The sequence below is a fragment of the Stegodyphus dumicola genome, chromosome 11 (genome assembly GCF_044657685.1).
Source record: "Stegodyphus dumicola isolate Sdum_Otavi_A_Nest chromosome 11, ASM4465768v1".
Taxonomy (NCBI): Eukaryota; Metazoa; Arthropoda; class Arachnida; order Araneae; family Eresidae; genus Stegodyphus; species Stegodyphus dumicola.
Window position 1 is genome coordinate 151,340,391 of NC_140778.1, and position 26,578 is coordinate 151,366,968.

The following is a 26,578-nucleotide window of genomic DNA, read 5'->3' on the forward strand; positions in this document are numbered from 1 at the left end:
TATTAACAACAAATATAAATGTTCTTCTGTTATTTAAGTTACTTAACGTTAACATGGACTTTAATTAATTTTATTTAAAAATATAAGTTTATTGGTAGTAACATGCTAAGAAATTGCTTTCGTGAAAGGCAAGAGGAAGATGGTGTGCAGAACATTCTAATTTACAAAAGTGGTCGCCATTTGGAAAACTCTAAATTGCCTTTTTAAAAATTATTTTTATAGTTGTTCCTTAAAACAATTCTCCTTATTGTTAATACCAGTGTCAGCTTTAGTAACTGTGAAATAAAATATTGCATTAATAACATAATTTTCTGTTAATGCTGCAATTCATTTGCGTAACAAAGCGCGCCAGCTCGTCTTATTTGGAGTTTTGGTGCGTTTTGACTAGAATTAGTTTCCCTCAAAAGTTGAGAAGTAACGGAACCTGACTCTGGCTGAATTTAAGCCCTGATTGCAGCGAGATTTCTCATAACTTTAAACCCTCTTCTCATCAGAATTAAAGTGTTTTGGGAGAAAGGAAGCTAAACTCGTGCTTATTGAAAAATTACGTTTTTCAATGAGTTTATTCTCAAAATATTTATTTTAAAGCCAAAATTAATGGAAATTAAAAACTAAAAGCTAAAGGGTTAACTCTATATTGTAACAAATCTTTCTTTAGTCTGGTTGCATGGCCATCTCTGACAAAAATGCAAAACCTATATATTGATTTCATAGAGTTTACTGAACTTCATTTAAATGCTGTGGAATTGTTTGCTATACTTCTGAAAGTGACTATAGATTTTGGAATATCCAGGGAAGCATTTGGCGAAGTGAAGTTCGACTACCAAATGGATCCGTAAATATAAAGTGGAATTCAAGTCTCGTAAGTAACCTGAGCAATATTATTCGAGTGATAGTTTCGTTTCCCTGCATTCTGACACCACAAAACTCCTAAACAGCCTTATATGGGATTCCATTATCTCATCTACATAGCTGTGACTGGTTACGGAATCTTCATCGCAGATACGCAGCCTAGTGCGACCATTTCTGAAGATTAAATCCAAAACCATCAAAACAACTTCCGGGGAAACGGGATGTTCATTTACAGTAGTTTGTAAATTACGTGATCCTTGCTATCTTCACATCAAAGCACTTTCAGTAATCACAGTTCAAACTATATCTGAACTCGTCAGTAAACAGTATACAGTCCCATTCTGATAGACTTCGTGGGCCATACGATGACAACAATAGTTCACGGTCCCATTCTGATTGACTTCATGGGTCACACGATGGCAACAACAGTACTCGGTCCCATTCTGATTGATTTCATCGGCCATACGATGACAGCAACAGTACACGGTCCCATTCTGATTGACTTCATGGGCCATACGATGGCAGCAACAGTACACGGTCCCATTCTGATTGATTTCATCGGCCATACGATGACAGCAACAGTACACGATCCCATTCTGATTGACTTCGTGGGCCTTACGATGACAACAGCTTATACGAGTCTCTGAAGAAGATGAAGTGGGGCAGAAACCGTTAGTTTCCTTGCGTAAAGTCTTAACTTAGTGCAGCAGTAGAATGACGGATTCGAGTTCCTGTGGCAGCGTAGAGGTCTGAAATAATTCTTATCGTTGTCACTTCACAGATTCTATGCATTGACAATAACAGAAACAGCCTTCGGATGCAGTTGTTGCTGTTGGTTTATCTTGACCAGTCTTTTTACTAACTGATTTACCACTTAAAATGCAGTCAGTCGTTCTTGAGGGATATTTTGATTTTGAGTGTTCTCCATTTGCGCTTCCCCCCCTTCTCGAGTCTTTTGTACTTAAATAATGCGTTTGAGTCATAATTAATGAATGCATATTGCTCGCAGAAATTATATAACTAGACTAAAACAACGCTTGAATTCCAACACGTCTTTATTGCGCAATAGGTTGTCAATCGGCTAATTCGCAGTTTTTCATGCTGCAAGCTGTGCGCTGTTTGCTTTCAATTTGCAAATAATTACATCATTGGACAAACTTAGGAAACTTCACCAGATTATGCTAGTAATTTCAGATTATCCTTTAATTTTGTCGAGCATTGTAAAGTCTTCCTCCCTCCTCCTGAAAACGTGACTTCATGGTGTAATTACAGAGTACGTCAGGTAAGCAAAGGTGAAGTCCGAAGTTCCAGCGATGATACTGTACATTTTTCCAGCGATGATACTGTACATTTTCCAGCGTACATTTTTCCAGCGAAGTTCCAGCGATGATACTGTGCATTTTGATACTGTACATTTTTCACGTCTCCTGCTTCAAAGTAAATTGACTAATGATTTTTACAAGTGTTATCTGAACTAAAAAGTGGTGGAAGATAATTCATCACCACTAAAGTTTGGCGCTTGGGTTCAGGCGTCGCCAGTCGCTCTTTAAATGGGTGAGAAGGTAAGGTTTTTCTCCGTCTTTACTGCATGCTTTGGTGGTGTAATTGGAAAGCAAGTCCGGTTAGCAATCGAAGCCCTGGAGCTCGAGTCCCGGCGTCGGCGTTGTACATTTTTCAAGTCTCCTGCTCCAAAACAAAATGCCTAACGGTTTCTGCAACTATGGATACTGATAGTGCACTGAAATAGCTGAAGCGATCTTAAATTACTCCTACCATGCACTGATCCTTGCAACATCAAAAAACAGCCAGGAAGGAAACCGTTTCTCAACATCGTAAATTAGCTAATTTTCCTGCTTTGCGTAGTTTGAAAATGTCTCAGGATTTTGTGCAACATTTTTTATTATTGTCATTATTTTCTTTTTCCCAAATCTAACTTTTGTTGAAGAAAATGTCTCTTCTTCTTTAAAACTTGAATTGTCGATGACTGTATATTTTTCTTTTTTGGCCTTTTTTCTTATAAGGTATCTGCACGTTGGACCGGTATTCCAGAGGTCCGTGGTTCAATTCCCGGCGAAGACGGTGGCTAATTTTTCATCTCTCCGGCTTCTAAAGAATAACCTAATGTCTCTACAGTGGCGCCCGAACTAAAAGGGTGTTGGATGAGGTTTCTCCACACCCAGGATTTGGCGAGTGGGTCCCCTGAAAACCCCAGTCGCCCTTTAAAAAGGAGCGTATGTAAGGTATTTCTCCCACTTTCCTAGCGTGCCTTCGTGGTGTAGCGGTTCTGCACGCTGGACCGGTATTCCAGAGGTCCGTGGTTCGATTCCCGGCAAAGGCGTTTGCTATTTTTCATCTTGCCTGCTTCCAAAAATACCTAATGTCTCTATTCTTCATACATTTCTTTATAGCAACGAATTGCACTGGTTATCATTCCATGAATAAATTTTCAATATTGGGATCAATATTGTGACAATGTTTCAATCATTCCAATAATTTTTTATGTTCGTTTAGCTGTTAATTCTTGTGCAGCTGGTAATTCTTGTGTTTAGCTGTTAATTCTTGTCAACAACAGAGTCGTTGTCTACATCACCTTCCGTTCTTCGAAAACACGTTTTTCATCTTTATTAACAAGTGTTTCATTATCTAATTCTAGTTCATTAAGTGTTCGCTATGATGCACTTTAGCTACACTGATGAAATCTGACTCACTAAAACAAGTTACTATTCAGTTAACTGATTTAATTTCAAGAATTTAACTCTTCCTTCTACTGCATATATTTTTAAATATAGTTAGTTTTCTGGAACGTTTTGTATTTAGTGGTAAGATATAGTTATGTTAAATTGCTGCATTTTATGGTATCCTATTTATTCTATTATACTCTTTCTTAAAGGGGGGTGCTTTCTTCTTTCCAAAATAACGGAGAAAGTAGTGTTTCATAATAAACAGTAATGAAATATAGTGTTGACTAGCAAACAAAAACTGCGGAAAAAGGGAATTAAAGTTTTGAAATATTTGGAGTATATGGAAGAATTAAATTTTGGATATTAAGGATACCAATCCTTCCTTTCACCATGTACATATATACGGTATATTCTCCCTCCTTTCTTCATGCCTTCGTGGTGTAACGGTAGCACACTCGGCGGATATTCGAAAGGTCCAGGTTCGAGTCCCGGCAAAGGCATTGCTTATTTTTCATGCCTTCTGCTATATATATATATATAAAAATTGTGTCTCTACAGTGGCGCCCGAACTAAAAGATGGTGGATAATGATTCTTCACCACCAGGACTTGGCGACTCGGTCATCTAATCTCCAGTCGTTCTTTAAAAGCAATAGTATATAAGGTATTTTCTCACCCCTTTCTGCATGCCTTCGTGGCGTACCGTAGCACACTCAGCGAGTATTCGAGAGGTCCAGGTTCGAGTTTTGAATAGGGCATTGCTCATTTTTCACGTCTCCACCATCAAAACAACCTAATGACTCCACACATGAAAGAGCTGTAAAAGATCTTAAATCACCTTATTTTCATTTTCCCATCTTCGTTGCGTTATTATACATTATTAAAAACAAACATTTTTATTATTTATTAGAATAATACTTAAAACAAGATGAAATATTTCAGATGATCTATGAATGCACCTGTTACGTGTTCAATTTATAAAAAGTTAAACAAATTTGCTTTTATGCTATGAAATATTCTTGAGAGATAGATAAGAAATCGTATATAAATATATACAAATGAAAAACACATTTTCATGTAATTAAAGTGTTCCGTGACACTTTTAAGTGCATTTTTGTAGTACGTGCTTTATATACACTGGTGTGCAAAAATTAAGGACGAGACGGTTTTTTCAATATAACTTTGTACAAAAGCTTCCTAAATCAACACATTTAATACCGTAAGATCCCCAATACGTAAGGACATGAGTAATGTAAGCAACACTTACTAAAAGAGAAATCAGAATGATAAAAAGAAGCTTTATTGAAAAAATAGCATGGAGCGCAATGCGACTGAAGGCCGAAACATCCCTGTGATGGGTGTCCAGCAAGAAACATCCAGTCTTTAATAGAGGATATGGTCTCCCCTGACTGCTAGGCAGGTTTTACAGCGTCTGCCCATGCTGAGGATGAGGGTGTCAATGAGTTGTTGAGGCATTGCTGCCCATTCGTCTTGCAGCGCCAATCGAAGCTCCGGAATCGTTACTGGTGGTAAGGTACGAGCTTGCCAAGCGTCTGCCTAGAAAATCCCATACATGCTCGATGGGATTGAGATCCGGAGATCGTGCCGGCCAATCCATACGTTCAATATCCTCACTCTCTAAGAGCTGTTCGGCAGCTACTGTGCGATGACATGGTGCATTGTCGTCCATGAAAAGGAACTGCGGACCCATAGCGCCTCTAAAAAGACGCACATATGGAAGAAGAATCTCGTTACAATAACGGGTCCCGTTGACTGAACCTGCGTCGAAGATGTGAAGGTCTGTACGACTGCCAAGCATGATGCCTCCACAAACGAGAACACCGCCACCTTCATACCTGTCCCTTTTAATGATGTTCGAGGGATGATTGCGGCTTCCCCGCTCTCTCCAGATGAGTATGCGATGAGAATCGCTACTCGGACTGAATCTGCTCTCATCTGTAAAGAGTACTCGTCCCATTCATTGTCTCTCCAATTCCGGTGTTCCCGGCACCACAGAGAACGCCTTCTCCTATGGGCAGGCGTTAGAGGTACACACCGTACAGGGCGTCGTGCAAACAGACCACCACCGGGTAGTCTTCTGGCCACGGTAAAACGCGATATCGGTCGTCCAGTCGCCTGTGTTGTGTGTCTAGCGATTTCTCCCGCTGTCTGCCGCCTGTTTCTTCTGGCCTGTAAGGCAATATACCGGTTATCTGCGGGTGTGGTTCCTCGTGGACGACCACTACTAAACCCCCGGATAGCTGTTCCTGTAGTTTGAAATTGTCTCCAAAGTCGTGAAACGATGCTGTGAGCAATTCCGAACTCTGCAGCCACACTTGTCACACTGCGGCCTTCCTCCGACTTCCCAATGATTCGACCTCGGGTAAAAGCATCCAGATGTCGTCTAACAGATTGATTATTCGTCATTTCTTGCTGAGGCAGCAACTCGGTGTGATTTTAACTGCTATACGGCGTGCAATCTCTTTGCCAGAAATACTGATCTTACACCGACAACATGCTTTATACTACTCAGACACTCCCGCATTACGTCTACCTGCATATCTGCGCATGTGCTACCGTACATCACCTTACTTAATCTCCTGATTGGTCTTTCTGTCCGCTCTGCCTCTTCGTTCAGCTGATATGCTAATTTTTCGACTTCGTCTTTAATTTTTGCATACTAGTGTATTAAGCGAACGTATTGACAGTATCATTATTTAATTGTGCTATTGTGTGTTATAAACTTGTAATACGTGTATTCTTTTTGCAGAGCTTGTATATTCAAATTGTCTGCTAGAGGATTTGCGTGCAGAACGAAAACTAAGTGAAAAGTACTTGAGATTTCTATTCAATGAACATTTGACGGAACTGAATTTCGTAAACTTTAGCAACCGTTGCTTGAAAACCTTTAGGGATTATATTCCGGTTCCTAAGGTATAGTATATGTATGACAATGTAAATTTTGTAAATATTTGTATTTGTTTGTTAATAATGAGTATTATGTATTTGTTTTATATATTATTTAATATTTTAGATGCAATAAGGTAGTTATTCCAATGATGAACAGAAATTTACATCTTAATTTCTAAAGTTTTAACGGTACTATTCCGTTTTGAGGACCGTAAAAGAATTGCAACGGAAATGTATGCGCAAAAGCGCCAAATCTAGCAAACGTGCCCATTTAACAGCCCGCCAAGTCTAGCGTAGGCGCCGATTTCAGATTGCATAAGTTTAGATAGTTCTATATTTCTTAAGACGCCATTGAAATACTAGTTTCATTTTTAAATCCTTTTTTTGATTTTAAACCCTTTTTTGATATCCTATGGATTTAACAATTCGGGAATTGCCCATGACGAAAAGTGTGTGCAATAGAATTTTGGGTAAAGTGCAGAATCACCCACTGCTTGACGCGTTTTTAACCCTTTGCACTCGAGCGGTGCCTGAGAGGCACCATTCCAATCGATGTGTTTATTTGTGTTTGACCTAAGGAATATCGCTTGAGAGATCTACTTGGCCTTTCGTAGATCATATTACGAGGTGTCTGGATAGCTATAAGGATGTCTTATCTCAAATAAAGGTTATCTTTGCAATGCTTATGCGATTAAATGTCTTATCTCAAAAATACTTGCGACCGCGGGTAGGACTCTGTCTTCTACATCAATTCGAACTCAACCTTCTTGCCGATCGCAGTATTTCTTTCAAAGTTACTGAGCCCAATAAGTATGGAACACGACGAAGAAGTTACTTCTAGCGAAGATGAGTTTAATTTTTCGGCAATAACGAACGAAATTACATCACTACATTAACAGCTTGCCCATGAGAATGAAGACGGAAGTGATAAAGGTAGCGACAACGTTAGAGGAGCAAGAAGACGAAAAATCCGAATAATCGATAGTGAATCTGGAACCCAAAGTGATTGTACAGAAGAGACTGAACCTTCAGGATGGACAGTGTGCACAGAAAAGCGCCTCGCGCGCAAAGGGTTAAGAATTGCATATACTCGGTGTCCATGTACACATCGACCTATTTTCACTTCAAAAAAAAAAAAAAAAATCCCAGAATTGCACAAAAATGGCACTGCGCACACCCTTGACTTTATCTATGTACACATCGACCTATTTTCACTTAAAAAGTAAAAGAAAATTGACAAAAATCCAATTGTTTTTACCCTTGTAGAAAGCGGCAAACAAACAAGTGGGCGATTCTGCACTTTAAACCGCGAATTTTTTCAAAGAAAAGGCATCATTCATTATAGAAAATTCTGTTTGAACAACCAACGAGATGAAATTATGCTTTAGCGATAACTCGGTATCGAAATAGCGATGCAGGCATCCATTCAGTCATGTTTAGCCTTTTTTGTATTAATTATAATAATGATCTGAAATAGTTATTTACTCTTATGCTTCCATTCAGTTATGTTTAGCCGTTTTTATATAAATTATTATGATAAAAAAAAGTATTATATGAAATTAACATTTCATTTAATTTGAAACATCAATCTTAGATAATTATTTACTATTATACATCCTTTCTTGCGTTAGGGTTGCCGCAATTATTTTTGGCCGCACTGGCATCAGCAATAGTTTGGCGATTTTTTACGGCCCTCAAAAACGAATAGTACCGTTTTAACTCTTTTTTTTTTTTTTTTTTTTTTTTTTGGCTTAAACAGTGTGTATCAGTTCTAAAAGTATTGCATTTTAAAATTAACCTAACGAAATAAAACGTATTATAGAAAAGAATACAATGAATACTCTATGACTCATGATTTCCGATAATTTTGATTTTTCTGTGGACGTAAACATTTGTGAGAGATAGTGTTCATTTATTTTCTTATTAATACAAACCGTTTTGAGAAACAATTGCTTCAAAACAATCTACTGTAGTAATATTCCGCTGTACTATGAAGACATTATCTAGCGCATATTAGCATCGGATTATTCTATTTTATTTAAACTTTCTAATTGATTCTGATAAAATTTTACTTAATTTTAAAATAAATTTACTGGTAAACTAGAATACAGGGTGTATCAGTTACAGCGGTCACAAATTTTTAAGAAAGGTAGTGTACACCTAGACTGCGGGAAATCACATAGCAATTTATTGGTCAATTGCCTGGTCGGAAATGCTTTCTCCTGGTGCGATAGTGACAGCAAAAAAGCAAAAAAGAAAGGACAGAAACAGTGAGACAAAACATGTTTCATTATGTGTAGTACAGCAAAAACCTACAAATAAGAACCAAAACAAACAACGATCGTCATTAAAGAAGGCGTTTGAAATTACGGCCCCGGACCGTGATGCATCAGGCCTAACTTGATGCATCAGGCGCATGGAAGATCTGCATCACGAATGGAAGATCGCATGGAAGATGCATCATTGTCTCTTTATGTTGCTTTTTCACTGTTTTTGTTCGAATAATAAACACGCTTTCTCACCCCCTTTCTTTCTTGACTTTTGTGTCGTCACTACCGCGCTAAGAAAGCATTTCCGACCCTGCATTCCTATGTGATTTCCCATCGTTTAAGTCTGTACTCTATCTCGCCTGAATGTTTGTCACCGCTGTACTGATACACCTTGTATATTACTGAACATATTACTATAAAATGCCTAATTAATTTGCTAATGTTTAGAAAGAAAAACAAATCATATAAAAATGCGCATTTAATTATTTACAGTTACCTAAAAGAAAACTGAATTTAATAATTCTATATGATCCGGTTACAGGCAAAAACATCGCGAACAAAAGCGTCGTGGAAAAAAGCAAAACAAAAACGAAAACGTCATCGTGCAAAACATCGTACGAAACTTCTCGGCTCAGGCAAACTCGATGAGTTTATCGCAAAAAGGGGCCCCGCTATCCCGGCATAGGAGATGTGCGATTTTCGAGTCTTTGAACGTCGAACAGTTGGAGAGAAAATTCGAATACACATAGAGTTCGTAACTAGCGAACCGATGAATGAGTCCAGAAGAAACTCCAGCAGCTGATATGCCTTAGGCGGAGATAAGTGTGCAATGGCATAAGTGAAAAGAAATTGCCTATCTGTACTCTGAATTGGAGTCCATGTGACCACTCAGCATAAATACATATATACATACATAAATACATAACATTCCCATAAGTAATTAAAAATACATTAAAAGAGAAAATACATAAATACATAAGAAGAGATATATACACTATATACAGACATTGTAGCAGGCGGCGAGTCAAATCAAAACACGAGAAAGGGAAGGTGTTTAATTAAGTATAATTTAAAGGTTGCATTAAACAAGGTACCTTAGTACCGCAAGCGGCCGTTTACTGTTTACATCAAGTGTATAATCATATTGAGGTACAGGTATGGAACTATTATTGACATTTGGAATATTGTAGAAGAATTTGTCAGCGAGGAGCGCAAAATAGTTTGAGATAGTTGGAACTTCCAACTCCTCATGTATGGCCGTATTTCTGATAAACCAACGGCTGCTGGTGACTTGTCTGAGCGTTACATTCTGCAAGACTTGCAGTTTATTTATATTTGTGCGGCTGGTATATCCCCAAACAGGGCAGGCATAAGAAAGTATGGGACGCAAAAGGGTTTTGTAAATGAGCAACTTATTATCAATAGAGAGAACGGAGTTCCGGCTAATTAAGGGGGTAAGTGTTCGTTTACGAGCACGGAACTTGGCAATAAGCTGTGTAATGTGTGGGGTCCAAGTGAGTCGCCTATCTAAGGTAATGCCTAGGTATCGGGCTTGCCTAGTCCATTGTAGAGGGGTGTTATACATCCGGATCGAGTCTTCCGAGTCTATTGTGACTCTTTTTGTGAACCAGATCGCCTCCGACTTGTCCACGTTGATCTTGAATTTCCAGGCTGTGAGCCAGGACTCGAGTGTGTGGATGTGAGCTTGGAGTGCTTGTATAACTGGACCAGGAGATGCATTTTTCGAGAGAATCGCCTTGTCGTCGGCGTACATAGCCAGGGTGGTGTGTGGTGATTGTGGGATATCGTTCGTGTAGATATTATAGTAGATGGGCTCAAGGAGGCTCCCTTGCGGGACCCCAGCCCTGGTAGCCCGTGAGGTTGAGTATGTGTTGTTTACACGAACGATAAAGTGTCTATCCTTAAGATAGGAGTAGGTGATGGCTGTGATGTAGTCTGAAACTTCTCAGACATGCGTTTTTCGGGATTTAAAAGCTGAAATGCATATTCGGGCAATGATTCGCGAGTGCAAAAAGCAGTAAGGTATATTTTTACTTTTATATTTTTGAATTAAGTAATAAATGTGTACCGAAAAATCAGGTAGAAAACTTGAGAATTCAGAAACTGAAAATAAGTAAAAAATTAATACTGCTTGCAGCATTTAACAGAATTTTATAATTTGGTAATTAATTAAACAATTTTAATAGAGGTAACCATCTTCCTTTTTCTAATCTTTTTTTACACTATAGGTTTTCATGAAACATTACCAATAAAACTTTGTGACAGACATTAATTAATGAACTTCATTTGTTAACTATATAAATTTAAAACTCTGTTAGCTGCTATACCTAGCGTTATTTTTCTATTCGTTTTCAGTTTTGGAATGTTTTCTGTCTCATTTTTTCTACAAAAATTTATTAGTTAATTCAAAAACATGAAATATAAAATTTAAAATATTCCTCATTCCTCCTTCCGCTCAGAAATCATAATGCGAATGTTTAAAGTCTGGAAACGCTTGTCTGCGATGTCGTCATCATTTGATGATTTGTCGGTGCATTATTTTTTAACAGAATATTTTTGACGACGATGCTTTTAAAACTGCGAAGTTTTTGAATTACTTTAATTTCGTCCATGATGTTTCCTGTTACGATGATTTAGAACTGCGATGTTTTCGCCATGCTTTCTTTTCTTCTCGACGTTCTCGTTCGCCATGTTTTTGATGCGATGTTTTCGGCGAACACCCAATTGCCGCGATGTTTTCAGTTCTGCTCGTTTTCTTAGTGTGCTTTTATGTGTTATCCTAATTTCTTTATAAATATCTGAGCTGTATGTATGATAGGATGATGAGGGTAAAAAGTAAACTCAGCAGATTTTCATTTTCTTCCAACATCTTCATTCGAGATTTGAAGTTCCAAATACATCGTGTTCCGATGTTTGGTTTTGGTCAAAGTGACTCTTGAAAAAAACATTTTTACAGTTGTATTGCTAATTGGCAGAGACAAACTTTAAAGAGAAAACAAAGCAATCAATCAAACACTTGAAAGCACTCACACTCTGAAAACTATTTGCACTTGCTGTACGATCTGAAGATTTCCAGATGCCAACTTCTATTTAAACCTAATTAATTTGTTTTTCTTTCTTTTTTATAATGAATTTAGTGGATACATTATTTTAGCATGTAAGCGCTTTACAATATATTATATTAAAATATTTTAAAGTGACAACAGTTAGGATATGGAAATAATGGAGTGGAAAAATTTTGCAGAGTCAACTAGGCAGAAATTTTGGTTGCATATATTTCTCGAAAGTTGCAAATTTGCGAAAAATTGCACGATCTGGCAACAGTGATTGACGGATTCTTTCTGAAATCTACGTCTCGAGTTGATACAGGAGAGAAAATTTAACAATTGAGATGAAAATGTCTTGACTTGTGTCCCTTATAGATTTTCCCCAAAGAGCTGGTTTTCTCATTAAATCAGCCTATCAGATAACACAAAAGCCAAATTTCCAAAAAAATATTTCTTTCGACGTGAAACGAAACATGAAAAAAAAAAAAAAAAAAAGCTTTACCTATTTTTCAAAGTTTCGAGGCATATATCACCCTATTCTTTAGCGAAAGTACTGAGTATTTGCTTGTTTCGATGTATAAGTCACCAGATACCCAACTGAATACACCTGATTTATATTATTTCCTAAATCTTGGATGCCGAACAGTACTGCAGGTGATGTAAGGAATTCACGAAGGAACAACTAACTGTGACGCAATAATTCTTAATAGTAATTACCTGGCAGTAAATAGCTTTAACATCTTCACTTCAAAGGAACATACTCATTATCCTGCTTGTACTCATTATGTGCCTGATGCTTTAGACACAGTCATCACTGCAAACTTACCTTAACTTTTTCCACCCGACTATTGCATGATTAAAATTAAACTATGAAAAGTAGTTTAATTTAGGGTTGACATACTAAACAAAGTGTAATATGAGTTTAAAGTTTTTAACTTTCCCGTTCCCTGGAATCTCCTGGAACAATATGTCCCAGTCGTATTGTCAACTGTGACTATTTATCCCAATCGACTAGGATATTACCCTTTCTTAGAAAATAAAACTAAAATTTATGGTAATATACGTATAATGTGAATATTATAAAACATGAACCCAACTGAGTACACATGATTTATATTATTTCCTAAAATACCCAACTGAATACACATGATTTATATTATTTCCTAAAATACCCAACTGAATACACATGATTTATATTATTTCCTAAAATACCCAACTGAATACACATGATTTATATTATTTCCTAAATCACATGCACTAGTTCATATATAAACAGAAATTTTCACATATGTTTCATAAACACAAATATAGTATATCAGCATGGATAAAAGAATCTATTCAAAATTTCGTAAATCTGACATTAAAAATGTTAAATTACTACTTAATAAGAACAACAAGAACTATTTCATACTAAGTATGCCTTAAATATAATTATACTCACTGTAAAATTTAAAAAAAAATAGACAAATCAAAACTTGAGTAATCGGCGTGGTCAAAAACATAACTGCGCCATTTGCAATCTAAAAGTGTTACAAGGTTCCTTTAGTCACATATTTGTTCCCTAATTCCTTAAAAACACTGCAGACGTAAAAACCCATTTAAAAGTGGGGTTTATTTACCCAACAGGGTATGAAATCTAATCTGTGGGACGTATGTGTCCATTAGGGCCGAAAGGGTTAAGTCCCATTTCTATACGTGGACGACGACTTGAATTCTCATCATCTGCCAGTTCGGTTCACGTTGCGTGGCCTGCAACATGGATTGCCGCAAACTGAGTGTCACGTAAACTGGAATGATTTCGTTCATCACGTCCAAAGTTCTGTTAATGTTAAAACTTCTCTCAGCAATAACACAGATATAAATTATTTCATTAAACATCAAAATTCAGAACCCCCTTAACTATGCAAAATTTGCCAGTAATAAAGATAAGTTTACTCTCCTTGTCCATATTCTACAAAATATTCAAGCAGTAACTTTCCCAGCGCTCGCAGGATCCCCTTGATAAGAGCAATTTTAATCAAGCCAGTAAAGAACTAAAAAGTCTCTTAATACATTCAAGATAATTGTCACAATTTCTTCTTAGACAGTTTATCTCACACCGACCCCACTGTGTGGAAAATAGCAAAATCTTTCAAAAATCATTTAGTACCATTGGACTAATATCTAAAAATAATACAAAAATTTTTAATCGTGAGGATATAAATGACAAAATTTTCAATCCAAATGACATTAATTTTGTTAATTATGATAATGATTTTATCATCAGCAGTAATCTAGCCAGGAGGCCTCATGGTATGAATAAATTGACAAAAGAGTATTAAAATAATTCCCACACAAAGGAATTTTACTTCTTACTAATATCATGAATGTGTATCTCAGGGTATGAATTTTCCCACAAACCTAGAAATATGCTCTTGTAATTGTTATTAAAAGCGTGGTAAAGATGAGGACAAAGCTGAAAATTACAGACCAATCAGTCTGCTACCCTCAGTTGCAAATATTTTTCAGAGAATTATTAAAAGGATGCATCACTTCATCTGAGAACATAACAATTTTTCCGAATCACTCATCACCAATTTGGTTTCCAACGGTTTCTTTCCCACCCAACAGATCGCAAGATCGATTGAGTATGTCGGCAATTTTTTTAATATGAATTAGACGGCTGCAGGTACCTTCATAGACACAGAAAAGGATTTTGATTAAGGTATCACGCTATGGACTCCTCAACAAAATAATGGAACTAAGTTTCCCAAAGCAAATCATTGTCCTCATTGCAAATTATCTACAAAACACAAATATTTCAAGTTCTCATCAAAGAGGAGATGTCGAGTATTAGGAAAATACATTCTGGTGTGCTTCAGGATAGTACTCTCGTACCAATAATATTCTATATTTATACATGCAATATGCAAAAAAAAAAAAAAAAAAAATGAGAATACGATATTAGCGTATTAACATGAAATGAGAAAGCGATATTAGCATTAGTCGTCTTCTCTGATAGTCAGTTAACCTGCAATATGCTAATAAAATGCTTCAAGAAGCAGTTGATCGACTTTATCCTTGGTTCGATGTTAGGAAACTCAAAATTAACAAAATACAAAGCAGAATTATCCTGAATGCATCGTGATTTATTGGCAACACAGTCATTCACCATGTCTCAAAATAAGACCGATCGATACTGAAGTTCTCGCTACTGCTAAAAAATTCTATATTAACTGCGTTAGCCACTATCACTAAATCGTGAGAAACATTAGCGATTACGATTTTCTGGTGGGAAAAAACCATATAAAAGGCAGAGAACAATTTATCATAACGTTGGATAAATTTTTTGTTTGATTTTTTTATTTTTTTTATTTACCAACTTCTTGTTAACAATTTTATGACAGGATTCAATAATGCTGGACGACCGAGCGGACTTAGTGTGGTGTTCGCTTACTTTTTTTTTACAGTGATCTTGTATTTGTTTTATTCTAGACGAATATGCTATCAGTGGATTACTCTCGCAAGTGACTGGGCGTTTGCCTCCATTGCGAACTTAGAACATTTTTCTGAGACGTCTAAATATTTTATTTATTTTGTGTGATTGTGTTTTGAATTTTAGTTTTTGTATCCACAATACAAGCAAATGCTCAGTATTATTTACGTGCAATTCGATGAAGAAATCAGTTAGCAGTAGATGGCGCCACATGAGCCTTAACTTTTTCAATCTTATAACTTTTCAGAGACTCTTGTTTAATTAAGCGCCAGGCCTGCTTCGACCGGAATTCACGAAATTAATTTTGATTGCCCCAGGAAACATGAGATTTATGAAAGTGAAGGCTTAAAATTAAGCCGAAAACTTCTACTCCGAAGATATCCGATCTCCATGCTGACATCAGCGTCCTTGATTTGTAAATCTGAGCATATAGGTAAGATACGTCACTGAAGAAGTGTTTGACAACGGAAAGAGAAGTGTTTGACCTTGAAAATGTATAATATCATCTCTGACCCTGCAAATATCCAAACAATTTAACTGGGGAAAACAGGAAGAAAAGAAAAATGATGCTTTTAAAGGAATAACTATATTAATAAAATTAGTTTAAGTTAATGTATTTTTTCTACAATAAAATGCAAATGAATTAATTTTCTCCAAAAATCCAGTAAAATGTAAAATGAAGGTAAATACTCAGTCATTTCTTGATATGTTATTTCACTGATTTGGGGAAAACAGGAAGAAAAGAATAATGATGCTTTTAAAGGAAATAACTATATTAATAAAATTAGTTTCAGTTTAAGTTAATGTATTTTTTCTACAATAAGATGCAAATGAATTAATTTTCTCCAAAAATCCAGTAAAATGTAAAATGATGGTAAATACTCAGTCATTTCTTGATATGTTATTTCATTGATTTGGGGAAAACAGGAAGAAAAGAATAATGATGCTTTTAAAGGAAATAACTATATTAATAAAATTAGTTTCAGTTTAAGTTAATGTATTTTTTCCACAATAAGATGCAAATGAATTAATTTTCTCCAAAAATCCAGTAAAATGTAAAATGAAGGTAAATACTCAGTCATTTCTTGATATGTTATTTCACTGATTTGGGGAAAACAGGAAGAAAAGAATAATGATGCTTTTAAAGGAAATAACTATATTAATAAAATTAGTTTCAGTTTAAGTTAATGTATTTTTTCTACAATAAGATGCAAATGAATTAATTTTCTCCAAAAATCCAGTAAAATGTAAAATGATGGTAAATACTCAGTCATTTCTTGATATGTTATTTCATTGATTTGGGGAAAACAGGAAGAAAAGAATAATGATGCTTTTAAAGGAAATAACTATATTAATAAAATTAGTTTCAGTTTAAGTTAATGTATTTTTTCTACAATAAAATGCAAATGAATTAATTTTCTCCAAAAATTCAGTAAAATGTAAAATGATGGTAAATACTCAGTCATTTCTTGATATGTTATTTCATTGATTTGGGGAAAACAGGAAGAAAAGAATAATGATGCTTTTAAAGGAAATAACTATATTAATAAAATTAGTTTCAGTTTAAGTTAATGTATTTTTTCTACAATAAAATGCAAATGAATTAATTTTCTCCAAAAATTCAGTAAAATGTAAAATGATGGTAAATACTCAGTCATTTCTTGATATGTTATTTCATTGATTTGGGGAAAACAGGAAGAAAAGAATGATGATGCTTTTAAAGGAAATAACTATATTAAAAAAATTAGTTTCAGTTTAAGTTAATGTATTTTTTCTACAATAAGATGCAAATGAATTAATTTTCTCCAAAAATCCAGTAAAATGTAAAATGATGGTAAATACTCAGTCATTTCTTGATATGTTATTTCATTGATTTTTTTTCCCTCGCCAATATTTAATCTTTATCAAATCATCATCTCAATCACATTTCTTTTAACTAATACTTTTTAAAAGTTCCGTATTTAAATATTATTTTTAGGAATATTTTAGCGTGCTAAACACACTCCAATTTATACAATTTTTAGGAATAATTTTAGCGTGCCAAACACACTCCAATTTATACAATATTTTGTTTCATTCTTCCCCTTCCATGCTTGTAATAGAAATATTTAAACTGTCTAGTGATGCGTGAATAAAAAGTATAAGTAGATATATATTAGTATGAAATAATTGAAAAATCAATTTCTTCCTTTTGATTTTCTATACCATGGAAGAATCTTTTCACAGTCCGATTGAGAATACACTGTTCCTTACATTATCATCATTGCATTTGCAATCCGTTAAAATTTCGTATAAATAGAGAGGATTGTGTGTTGCTTTTGAAATTTCTCGTAATCTATGCAATTTAGACGAAAGTTAAGTCCAGCTGCATTAGAATACATTGTTCTCCTCTTTTGAATTCATCCAATTAAGATTATAAAATAGGTTATTGCATGCAGTAGCAAAAAATGATCTGTTTTTTTACATGGTTTTTATGATATAGCAGATTCAATTTTGTAATTTTCAGTTATAATTCAATTCTGATGTCTGTTCCTTGTAAATTTTATTTTACAGTTTCTGTTATTGATATAAAATTTTTTATAATAGATTAACAAATTCAGAATCACTAAATTTAACGATATGAAAGTAAATCTCGTACCAAGTATACAAAAAGACATAATATGTATATATATAAGTATATATGACTTGTATAATGTATTACATAATGACCTGGCTATTTTGACTTTTTCTGATATTTTCTTCTTTTTTAGAATCTCGTTAAAGTGACGTTTGACTGTGAGACGTTATATCAGTATCCTGACTTGACGAGCAAATTTGAGGACCTGTTGCGAAATGTGAAGATTTTGTGCGTATTAGGTGACTTCGATGAATACAAAGGCATACCTGTCCATTTTTATCGATGTGTTAGTTCAGTTGCTTCAACTATTTCCAGATGCTGCGTAAATCTTGAAGAACTGGACCTTAGTCAAGCAAAAGTTAGTTTTAAATTACTCAAAATTCTGTCTCGTAGTTCATCCGTTGTTCGTTCCCTGCGTGTATTGCAATTAGTTAGAATTCCAGACGATCGCAACAAAATACCCTATATCAAAACACTTGCACACATTCTTAGAAAAATGCCATTTCTTCAGGTAGTTTCTAGGTTTTATGTGCCGGAAGCATTGCATATTTTGCACGGGAAGGATCTCATTAAGAACAGACTAAATACTGTTCAGACTTATTCATTAACTAAATTGGAGATTTATACTGGTCCGTATGAAGAGATCCTAACCATATGCACTGTTCTATGCCCAAATGTAACAAAATTGACAATTACTGTACGTGCGCAAGAACATTTGCATTGGTGCAGTAAATTTCCTAAACTGGAGGCTTTAAAAATTATCTGTGGACCAAGGACGCTGAATCTGAACAACTTGCTGGAAACCAAGGGAAGTGACTTTACATCCTTGAAACTGGGACTATGTCTTTCGATTTCCCTTTCAGTTTTAGCGCGGAATTGCCAAAAATTGAGAAAACTACATTTAGGCTATACTACTATGTATTATCCAGACACTGACAGCATCCTAACACTAAAGAGTTTAAAAGAATTACGATATTGTGTGGACAAAAATTGTCCACACAATATAAAAGCTTTAAGTCTGATATTGAATTCAAGCTCAAATCTAGAGAATTTATACTTACTGTATGTCTGCTCTGACCCGGTGGTGAATAATATGGTTTTGAAATGTTGTGAGCGAAACACTTTAAAACATTTGTATCTACACAGCTCGTCTTATGACGCGGATTTCTTGAAGATAATTTTAAAATCCTGCACATCTCTTCAACGGCTGAGTGTAGGGAAGTTGGGACGTTCGGATTCAGAGCTTAAAGACCTAACACTAGCTGCGTATTCCGCAATAAATTCGCCTGAAATTGAATGGATTCTGTGTAACTGATGGATGTATCAACTATCAGTAAAAGATAGTTAATCACCAGCAAACGATAGTGATTAGATGGGATAATTAGATGGGAATTGGATGATATTTTACCAAAACATTTGAATAATAGCTGCCGAATCTTTTCAGTTTGGGCCTGGTTTCAGATTGTGGATAATGAAAAAGAAGATTTCCAGCGGCTAAAGAATGGATTCTTTTCAATTTCGTACATGTGAAATGGATGTCAGTTCAAACGTGATTACATTTCTGAATTTGCTGTTTCCATTCTGAACTCACAAGTCACGTAATCCCTTGCTAGATGTTCTCATGATACCTCTTGCTCAGATGTTACCGTAATAAATTTTTACGTATTTGTGTATTTGTATCAAATATTAAATATTTACTTGTTTTTGAGAGTATTTTGAACTTTTTTCCAATTTCAATTTTCGATATATTCTTTTGAATTTATGAAAATGTTTACATATGTTTCTGGAAAAATTCTGTATACATATGATAGCTTTTTCATTACGGCTAATCACAGTGTATAAGCGTATCAATATGTGAACAAAGGCACCTTAATATCTCCTTATAAATTAGGCAAAATAAATAGATCTGAAAGCTTTCGGATCATACGGCCTTTTTTTTTTTTTTTTTTTTTTTTTTTTTTTTTTTTTTTTTTTCCTCCTTTCATTCACTGACACATACACGTTTTTCAGAGCGCCATTTTGGGCTGAAAATATTTAAAAACAGCATATCTTTGGAATTTCCGATAGACAGTCTCAAAGGCTGGAGTTAAAAATGTTGTTTTATTCCTTATACAGAGTTGCCACCGCTCCCTTTGAAATTATTGAGTATTTTAATCAAAAATTCGTTAAAGCTTTACAAAATTTGAAATAGATAATAAACCAAATTTAAAATTTGGGCTTCCAAAGTGCCCATTTTCGGTTGGAGGACAACGTTATTCAAAATTTGATGGCTCTATGTACCTTTGTTTAGTCACAGTACGAGAAACATACATACATTCATGCAGATTCTTCATTATTTAATTTCTTTAAATACAAATATAATGCAGGGCGATAATATTTGGTGGAAACAATTTGAAAAATGATACAGACGTTTATAGTGATTCGACGCGAAATGCTCTTTCGAGACTAATACACCTGCAGCGGCAGCGCAAAACAGGCGATACGGACTTAAAAACTGTACAGAAAAACGCCAATTGGCGAAACAGTAAACCCGTTTGGCAAACCTACAGGCTGACGGGGAGAGAAGAATTTTCCCCGGCAGTCAAGTGGAACTACTTCAACAAATGTGTGCGTCTCTGTTTCGCCGAGATATGTGAACTTGTGTACTCGCATCTGTACTGCGCTCTGAATTTCTTAAGCCGTTATAATGTACCCGGCAACTGTTACTTTTCCTTATTAAATTTGATTATTAATTGTAACATGTCTTTTTTAACTAAGATTTCGGCTTTCCTAGTTAATGTTAGGGATATTTTCGTATGCACGTGTTACTCACACGTACATCATTGGTGACCCTGTCCCTCGCTCTTTCTGTTTCGATCCCTAATGACTATCTGTCTCAATCTTTGTTAAAAAACTATAAATATCCCTTATATTGATGCCAATGCTCTTCCTTATGACTGATAAAGGCTCCACCCTATTTATTTCCTCCTCATTTTATCGTACGGATTACACGTGGTTTATCACACTTAAGGAGGATTTACAAGTATGTGGTCAAATTTTTTTAATTATCTGTGATTGGTCTTAATTATGTTTTTGTGATATGTTTTGCTCTAAAATTATAGTTTTAATTTAATTATTGATTATTTAAAATTGATCTTTGGGTAATATTTGTGCTCACACTTTTATTGAGATATTGAATGTCTTCATTATTTTATTCTAAATTGATACTGTTTTGATAAGGTATAGTGCAAAACATTAAGTTTACGATTTACGATATATTTATAATTGGCAACCATGCCAGGATCGGAAGGCCAAACCAACGAGGAATCGAATATGGCGGTTCAGGAGCCACAAATCTCACACGTGGCAGTTAAAATTCCCCCTTTATGGAAAAAAAAATGTTAAACTTTGGTTTATTCAAGTTGAAAGTAACTTTGCTTTAGCGAAGATTAGTAGCGATAGTACAAAATACAACCACGTGGTTTCTTCGATAGACCCTGAAACTCTTTCCGCAGTATCAGATATTTTATTTAATCCCACAGCGACGGCTAAATATGATGCCCTTAAAGCTAGGTTAATAGTAGAATTCTCAGATTCGGAAAGCGAGCAAATACGCAGACTTATTTCTGAATTGCATTTAGGGGACGACAAACCATCTCACTTATTGAGAAAAATGAGAGAATTAGGTGGAAACTGTATAACTGACGAATTTTTTAAATCATTATGGCTGCAAAGGTTACCTTCCGAGGTGCATGCCATTTTATCAATAAGTTCGGAATCCTTAGACAATTTAGCAAAAATGGCTCATAAGATAGCTGAAGTGCGCACGCCAACGAACAACAGCGTGTTCGCGGTCCAGGCAGCTTCGGCGAGTTACCCCAGAAACCCTAACGATTCTGGTGCCCCCCTCGAGGAGCTTAAGGCCTTAAGGAGTGAAATCTCTGCCCTAAGTAAACAAGTCATGCGACTCTCCCGCGGAAAAACGAGGAATAATTTCCCCCGGGATCAACATAACAAAGCACGTAGTTTTTCGCGTGGGCATTCCCGAGAGCGTGTGAACAATTATTGTTATTTTCATTCGCGATTCGGTAATAATGCACAAAAATGTCGAGCACCTTGTTCCTTTTCTCAGAACACTACGGCCCAGGAAAACTAGTAGTAGCAGCTGTCGATCGAAATTCATCGGCAGTCGCACATGCATGTCGTTTACATGTTTACGATAACAGATTAAATTTAAACTTTTTGATTGATTCGGGCTCGGATGTTTCATGTCTGACACCGACTTCTAAGTTTAAGAAAATGCATCCTGATTCGCTTCAATTATTTGCCGCGAATAATTCAAGAATTTCTACGTATGGAAGAAAATTGTTAACTGTGAATTTAGGACTTAGACGAAACTTTTCTTGGAAGTTTTTAATCGCCGATGTACCAGTGCCTATAATAGGAGCCGACTTTTTAAGGCATTTTGATCTTTTAATCGATTTAAAACGAGGTAGGCTTATCGATAATACTACGAAATTAACTCGTATTGGTTCTCTTTCCGATTCTAAAAATTATTTTTCGGTAAAGTTAATATCTGGTGATTCCCCATATCACAGAATCTTGAAAGACTTTCCGGAAGTACTGAAGTTAAAATCCGATTCGGGTAGAGTAAAGCATAGTACGGTTCGTTACATCGAAACAAACGGTCCTCCTGTGCACAGTAAACCGCGTAGGTTAAGCCCTAAGTTATACGAAGCAGTAAAAAAAGAATTTCAATTTATGATAGATCAAGGTATTTGTAGACCATCAAAATCAGCATGGTCATCACCTCTTCATGTAGTTTCTAAAAGTTCGGGCGACATACGGCCAGTAGGAGACTACCGAAAACTAAACGCGTGCACCGAACCCGACAGATACCCTATCCCGCATTTACAATACTTTAATAATACGCTTAGCGGAAAGACAATTTTTTCAAAAATTGATATCGTTCGGGCATATCATCATATACCAGTCCATCCAGATCATATACCGAAAACTGCAGTTTGCACCCCATTTGGTCTTTTCGAATTTCCGTTTTTAAATTTCGGACTGTGCGGAGCAGCTCAAACCTTTCAAAGGTTTATGAACGAAATTCTTGGAGATCTAAAATTCGCCTACGTCTACTTAGATGATATTTTGATATTTAGTGACACGGAAGATGAGCATAAATCTCACCTACGTACTGTTTTTGAAAGATTAACTTCATATGGATTGACAATTAACGCTTCGAAATGTGTTTTCGGCGTTCCGGAAATATCTTTTTAGGCCATAAAATCAATAAAGATGGTACCAAGCCTCTGACGAACAAAGTGGAACCGATACTTAACTACCCACTTCCTAAAACGGTAAAAGATTTGCAGAGATTTTTAGGATTTTTAAATTTTTACCGTCGATTTTTACCCAACGTAGCCCAGAATCAAATACATTTAACTTCGTATTTAAAAGGGGCTAAGAAAAATGATAAGACAATCCTGAATTTGTCTGAGGAAGCGCGGAGTGAATTTCAAAAGGGCAAACAGCTAATCGCTAATGCTGTTCTTTTGGCACACCCGAAGAAAGATGCCCAGTTGGTTTTACAGATTGATGCGTCAGACTTCGCGATCAGTGGAACGCTATCACAAATAGTTGATAGAAATTTACAGCCTCTCGCATTTTTATCACGAAAGAAAAGGAACTATAGTGCGTATGATCGAGAGCTATTGGCAGCTTATGCTGCTATTATGCATTTTAAGCATATGTTGGAAGCACGGAACTTTTCTTTAATCACCGATCACAAACCGCTCACGTATGCATTCCGACAGCGTTTGGATAGTGTTCACCTCGTCAGGCTAGGCAGTTAGACTTTATCTCACAATTCACCCCTGAAATTCGCCATATAAAAGGTTCGGAGAATATCGCTGCCGACGTACTTTCGCGTATAGAAGCAATAAGCATGCCTAACCCTATCGACTATGAGGAAATCGCTAAAATGCAAGAAATCGACCCAGAATTACAAACATTGCTTAAAGAGCCAAAAGTTCTACATCTCAAAAAAGTTACCTTACCGAATTGTAGCTTACCGATATATTGCGATGTGTCAACAGGTAACGCCCGTCCTTACATTCCTCCGGCATTCCGTGAGAAAGTTTTTGCCACCTTGCACAAATTGTCTCGCCCCGGCATTCGCGCATCAACAAAGTTAGTATGTTCACGGTTTGTTTGGTCTTCCATCCGCAAAGATTGCGCGAAATGGGCACGGCAGTGCATTCCGTGCCAGAAAGCAAAAGTAAGCAGGCATACTAGCACCCCGTTAATGAAGTTTCCAGACCAATCACAGAGGTTTGATCACGTCCACCTTGACCTTGTTGGTCCCCTACCTCCTTCTCAAAATAATTATTACTGTCTAACTACGATAGATAGATTTACTAGATGGCCCGAAGCAGTACCCATACCAGACATAACAGCACGCACAGTAGCACAGGCTTTCTATGACCACTGGATTACTCGATTTGGTTGTTCGACTGTTATTACTAGCGACCAAGGGCGACAGTTTGAAAGCGGCTTATTTCGAGCCCTTTCCCAATTATTGGGAATCAAGAGGATCAGGACGTCTCCGTACCACCCACAGGCGAATGGACTGATCGAGGAATTCCACCGTCCTTTGAAAGCTGCCTTAAAAGCGCATGATACCAGTGACTGGGTGGCTGCCCTTCCAACGCTGCTGATGGGTTTCCGCGCCGCTCTCAAAGAGGACATAGGAGCAACCACTTCTGAACTGGTGTATGGAAAGACTATCCGTCTCCCAGGAGAATTTTTCAATCCGACACCTCCGGATGCGTCTCCCAAACAGTTTGTGGAGGATTTAAAATCTCACTTTGCCAGTGTCCGCCTGACCACGACTTCTAGCCACGGCCAGCGAACATGTTTCATTCATCCACGTCTTCACAAGTCCACATATGTGTTTGTTCGACACGACGGAGTTAGAAAACCACTTCAAACTCCTTATGATGGACCATTTAAGGTGCTAGAAAGACAAGATAAAACGTTTGATCTCGAAATAAAAGGGACTAAGCAAACGATCTCCATAGATAGACTGAAACCCGCTTTTGTAACCATGGACTCTTCTCAAGTTGCTTCCAAGAGTGTGAAAAAAACTTCGGACACTTGTATCACCCGTTCTGGACGATTAATCCGACCCCCGCATCGGTATGTCACATTTCGTTGACACTGCGGAGGGAGTATGCAGCGGCAGCGCCAAACAGGCGATACGGACTTAAAAACTGTACAGAAAAGCGCCAGTTGGCGAAACAGTAAACCCGTTTGGCAAACCTACAGGCTGACGGGGAGAGAAGAATTTTCCCCGGCAGTCAAGTGGAACTACTTCAACAAATGTGTGCGTCTCTGTTTCGCCGAGATATGTGAACTTGTGTACTCGCATCTGTACTGTGCTCTGAATTTCTTAAGCCGTTATAATGTACCCGGCAACTGTTACTTTTCCTTATTAAATTTGATTATTAATTGTAACATGTCTATCTTAACTAAGATTTCGGCTTTCCTAGTTAATGTTAGGGATATTTTCGTATGCACGTGTTACTCACACGTACATCACACCTTCTGAGTTATCACCATTTGGGGCGAAAAAAAAATACAATAAATAAACATAGTTTGATAAAATGAAATTTTGAGAACTAAATTCTTAAAAATTGCAAAACCTATGGTAATTTCTTTGAGAATATACATGATACGGTACATAAAATATAATACGGTAAATAAAAGTTTCAATCAAATTTTGAAATATTTGTTCCAAAAAGCATTATATGTCACTCAGATTAGTAAATGATGCAGATTTCGGCAGTGCAAGTATTATTGAATATGAGAGTATTCGCCAAAGAGTTAATGTTCTGTTAATTCATATACATAGGAATGGTCATTAAGATTGCCAACAGGGAAGGAAAGCAAAGAGCAGAAACTTATTTATACATACAGTTAAATGTTAGGAAGACATGATTAAATTTGAAGGTGATTTTGATACACAGAGCTTCCATCTCCAGCAGCAACAATGATTGCAATCTAGCTGGGCATCGAGTCGACTTGAGCTTGAAGGACAGACATGGGCACTACAATTCCATGCTGCTTTATCTCCTTGCTAATATCAATTGTAGTGGCTGGCGAATGGTGGGATTTCAGTCTTTCAGCAATCCATGACCAGATGTTCTCAGCAGGTGAGAGATCTGGAGAAGGTACTGTTCAGGGAAGCAGTCGAATGCCCTCTGCATCCAGGAAAGTTGGGACACCCCGTGCAACATGCGGCCTTGCATTTATCTTGTTGAAAGATGGCGTTATCCATGCCTCGAAGATAAGGCGCAGTCACAGGTCTAACACGTTAAAAATGTATCAGTGGTAGTTCACGTTACTGGCTATGCGAACAACAGGTGCTCGGGGTGTTTATCAAGCGGCATCCCATACCGCAAGCCAGGTGTTGGGCTCCTATGACGATGATGAATGTAAGCTGGCAACATTTATTTTTTTCCATGGCTCCAGACACGGATATATCCATCATAATACTGTACGCAAAACCAGAATTTCTCTTAAATAACAACGTAGTGCCACTTCGGTATCAAGTGTCATCGTATCGTTGTAGGCTTGCCTGTTTCTGCTACAGCGTCAAGGGGAGCCGCAACAACGATCGGTGTAGGCACTTGGCGTGGCTGTCAGGCCTTAGCGATCC

General features: G+C 36.5%; 1 protein-coding gene across 1 annotated transcript in view; it reads left to right on the plus strand.

Moving 5' to 3' along the window:
• LOC118186009 (uncharacterized) overlaps window positions 1-19,742 on the plus strand; it is a 45,313-nt gene extending 25,571 nt beyond the window's left edge. Inside the window, exons 2-3 of the mRNA XM_035355985.2 lie at window positions 6,302-6,465; window positions 18,005-19,742. Coding sequence (XP_035211876.1) covers window positions 6,302-6,465; window positions 18,005-19,186 — 1,346 coding nt within the window. The 3' untranslated portion in view covers window positions 19,187-19,742. The remainder of the gene's footprint in view (window positions 1-6,301; window positions 6,466-18,004) is intronic.
• The last annotated feature ends 6,836 nt before the right edge of the window (window positions 19,743-26,578 follow it).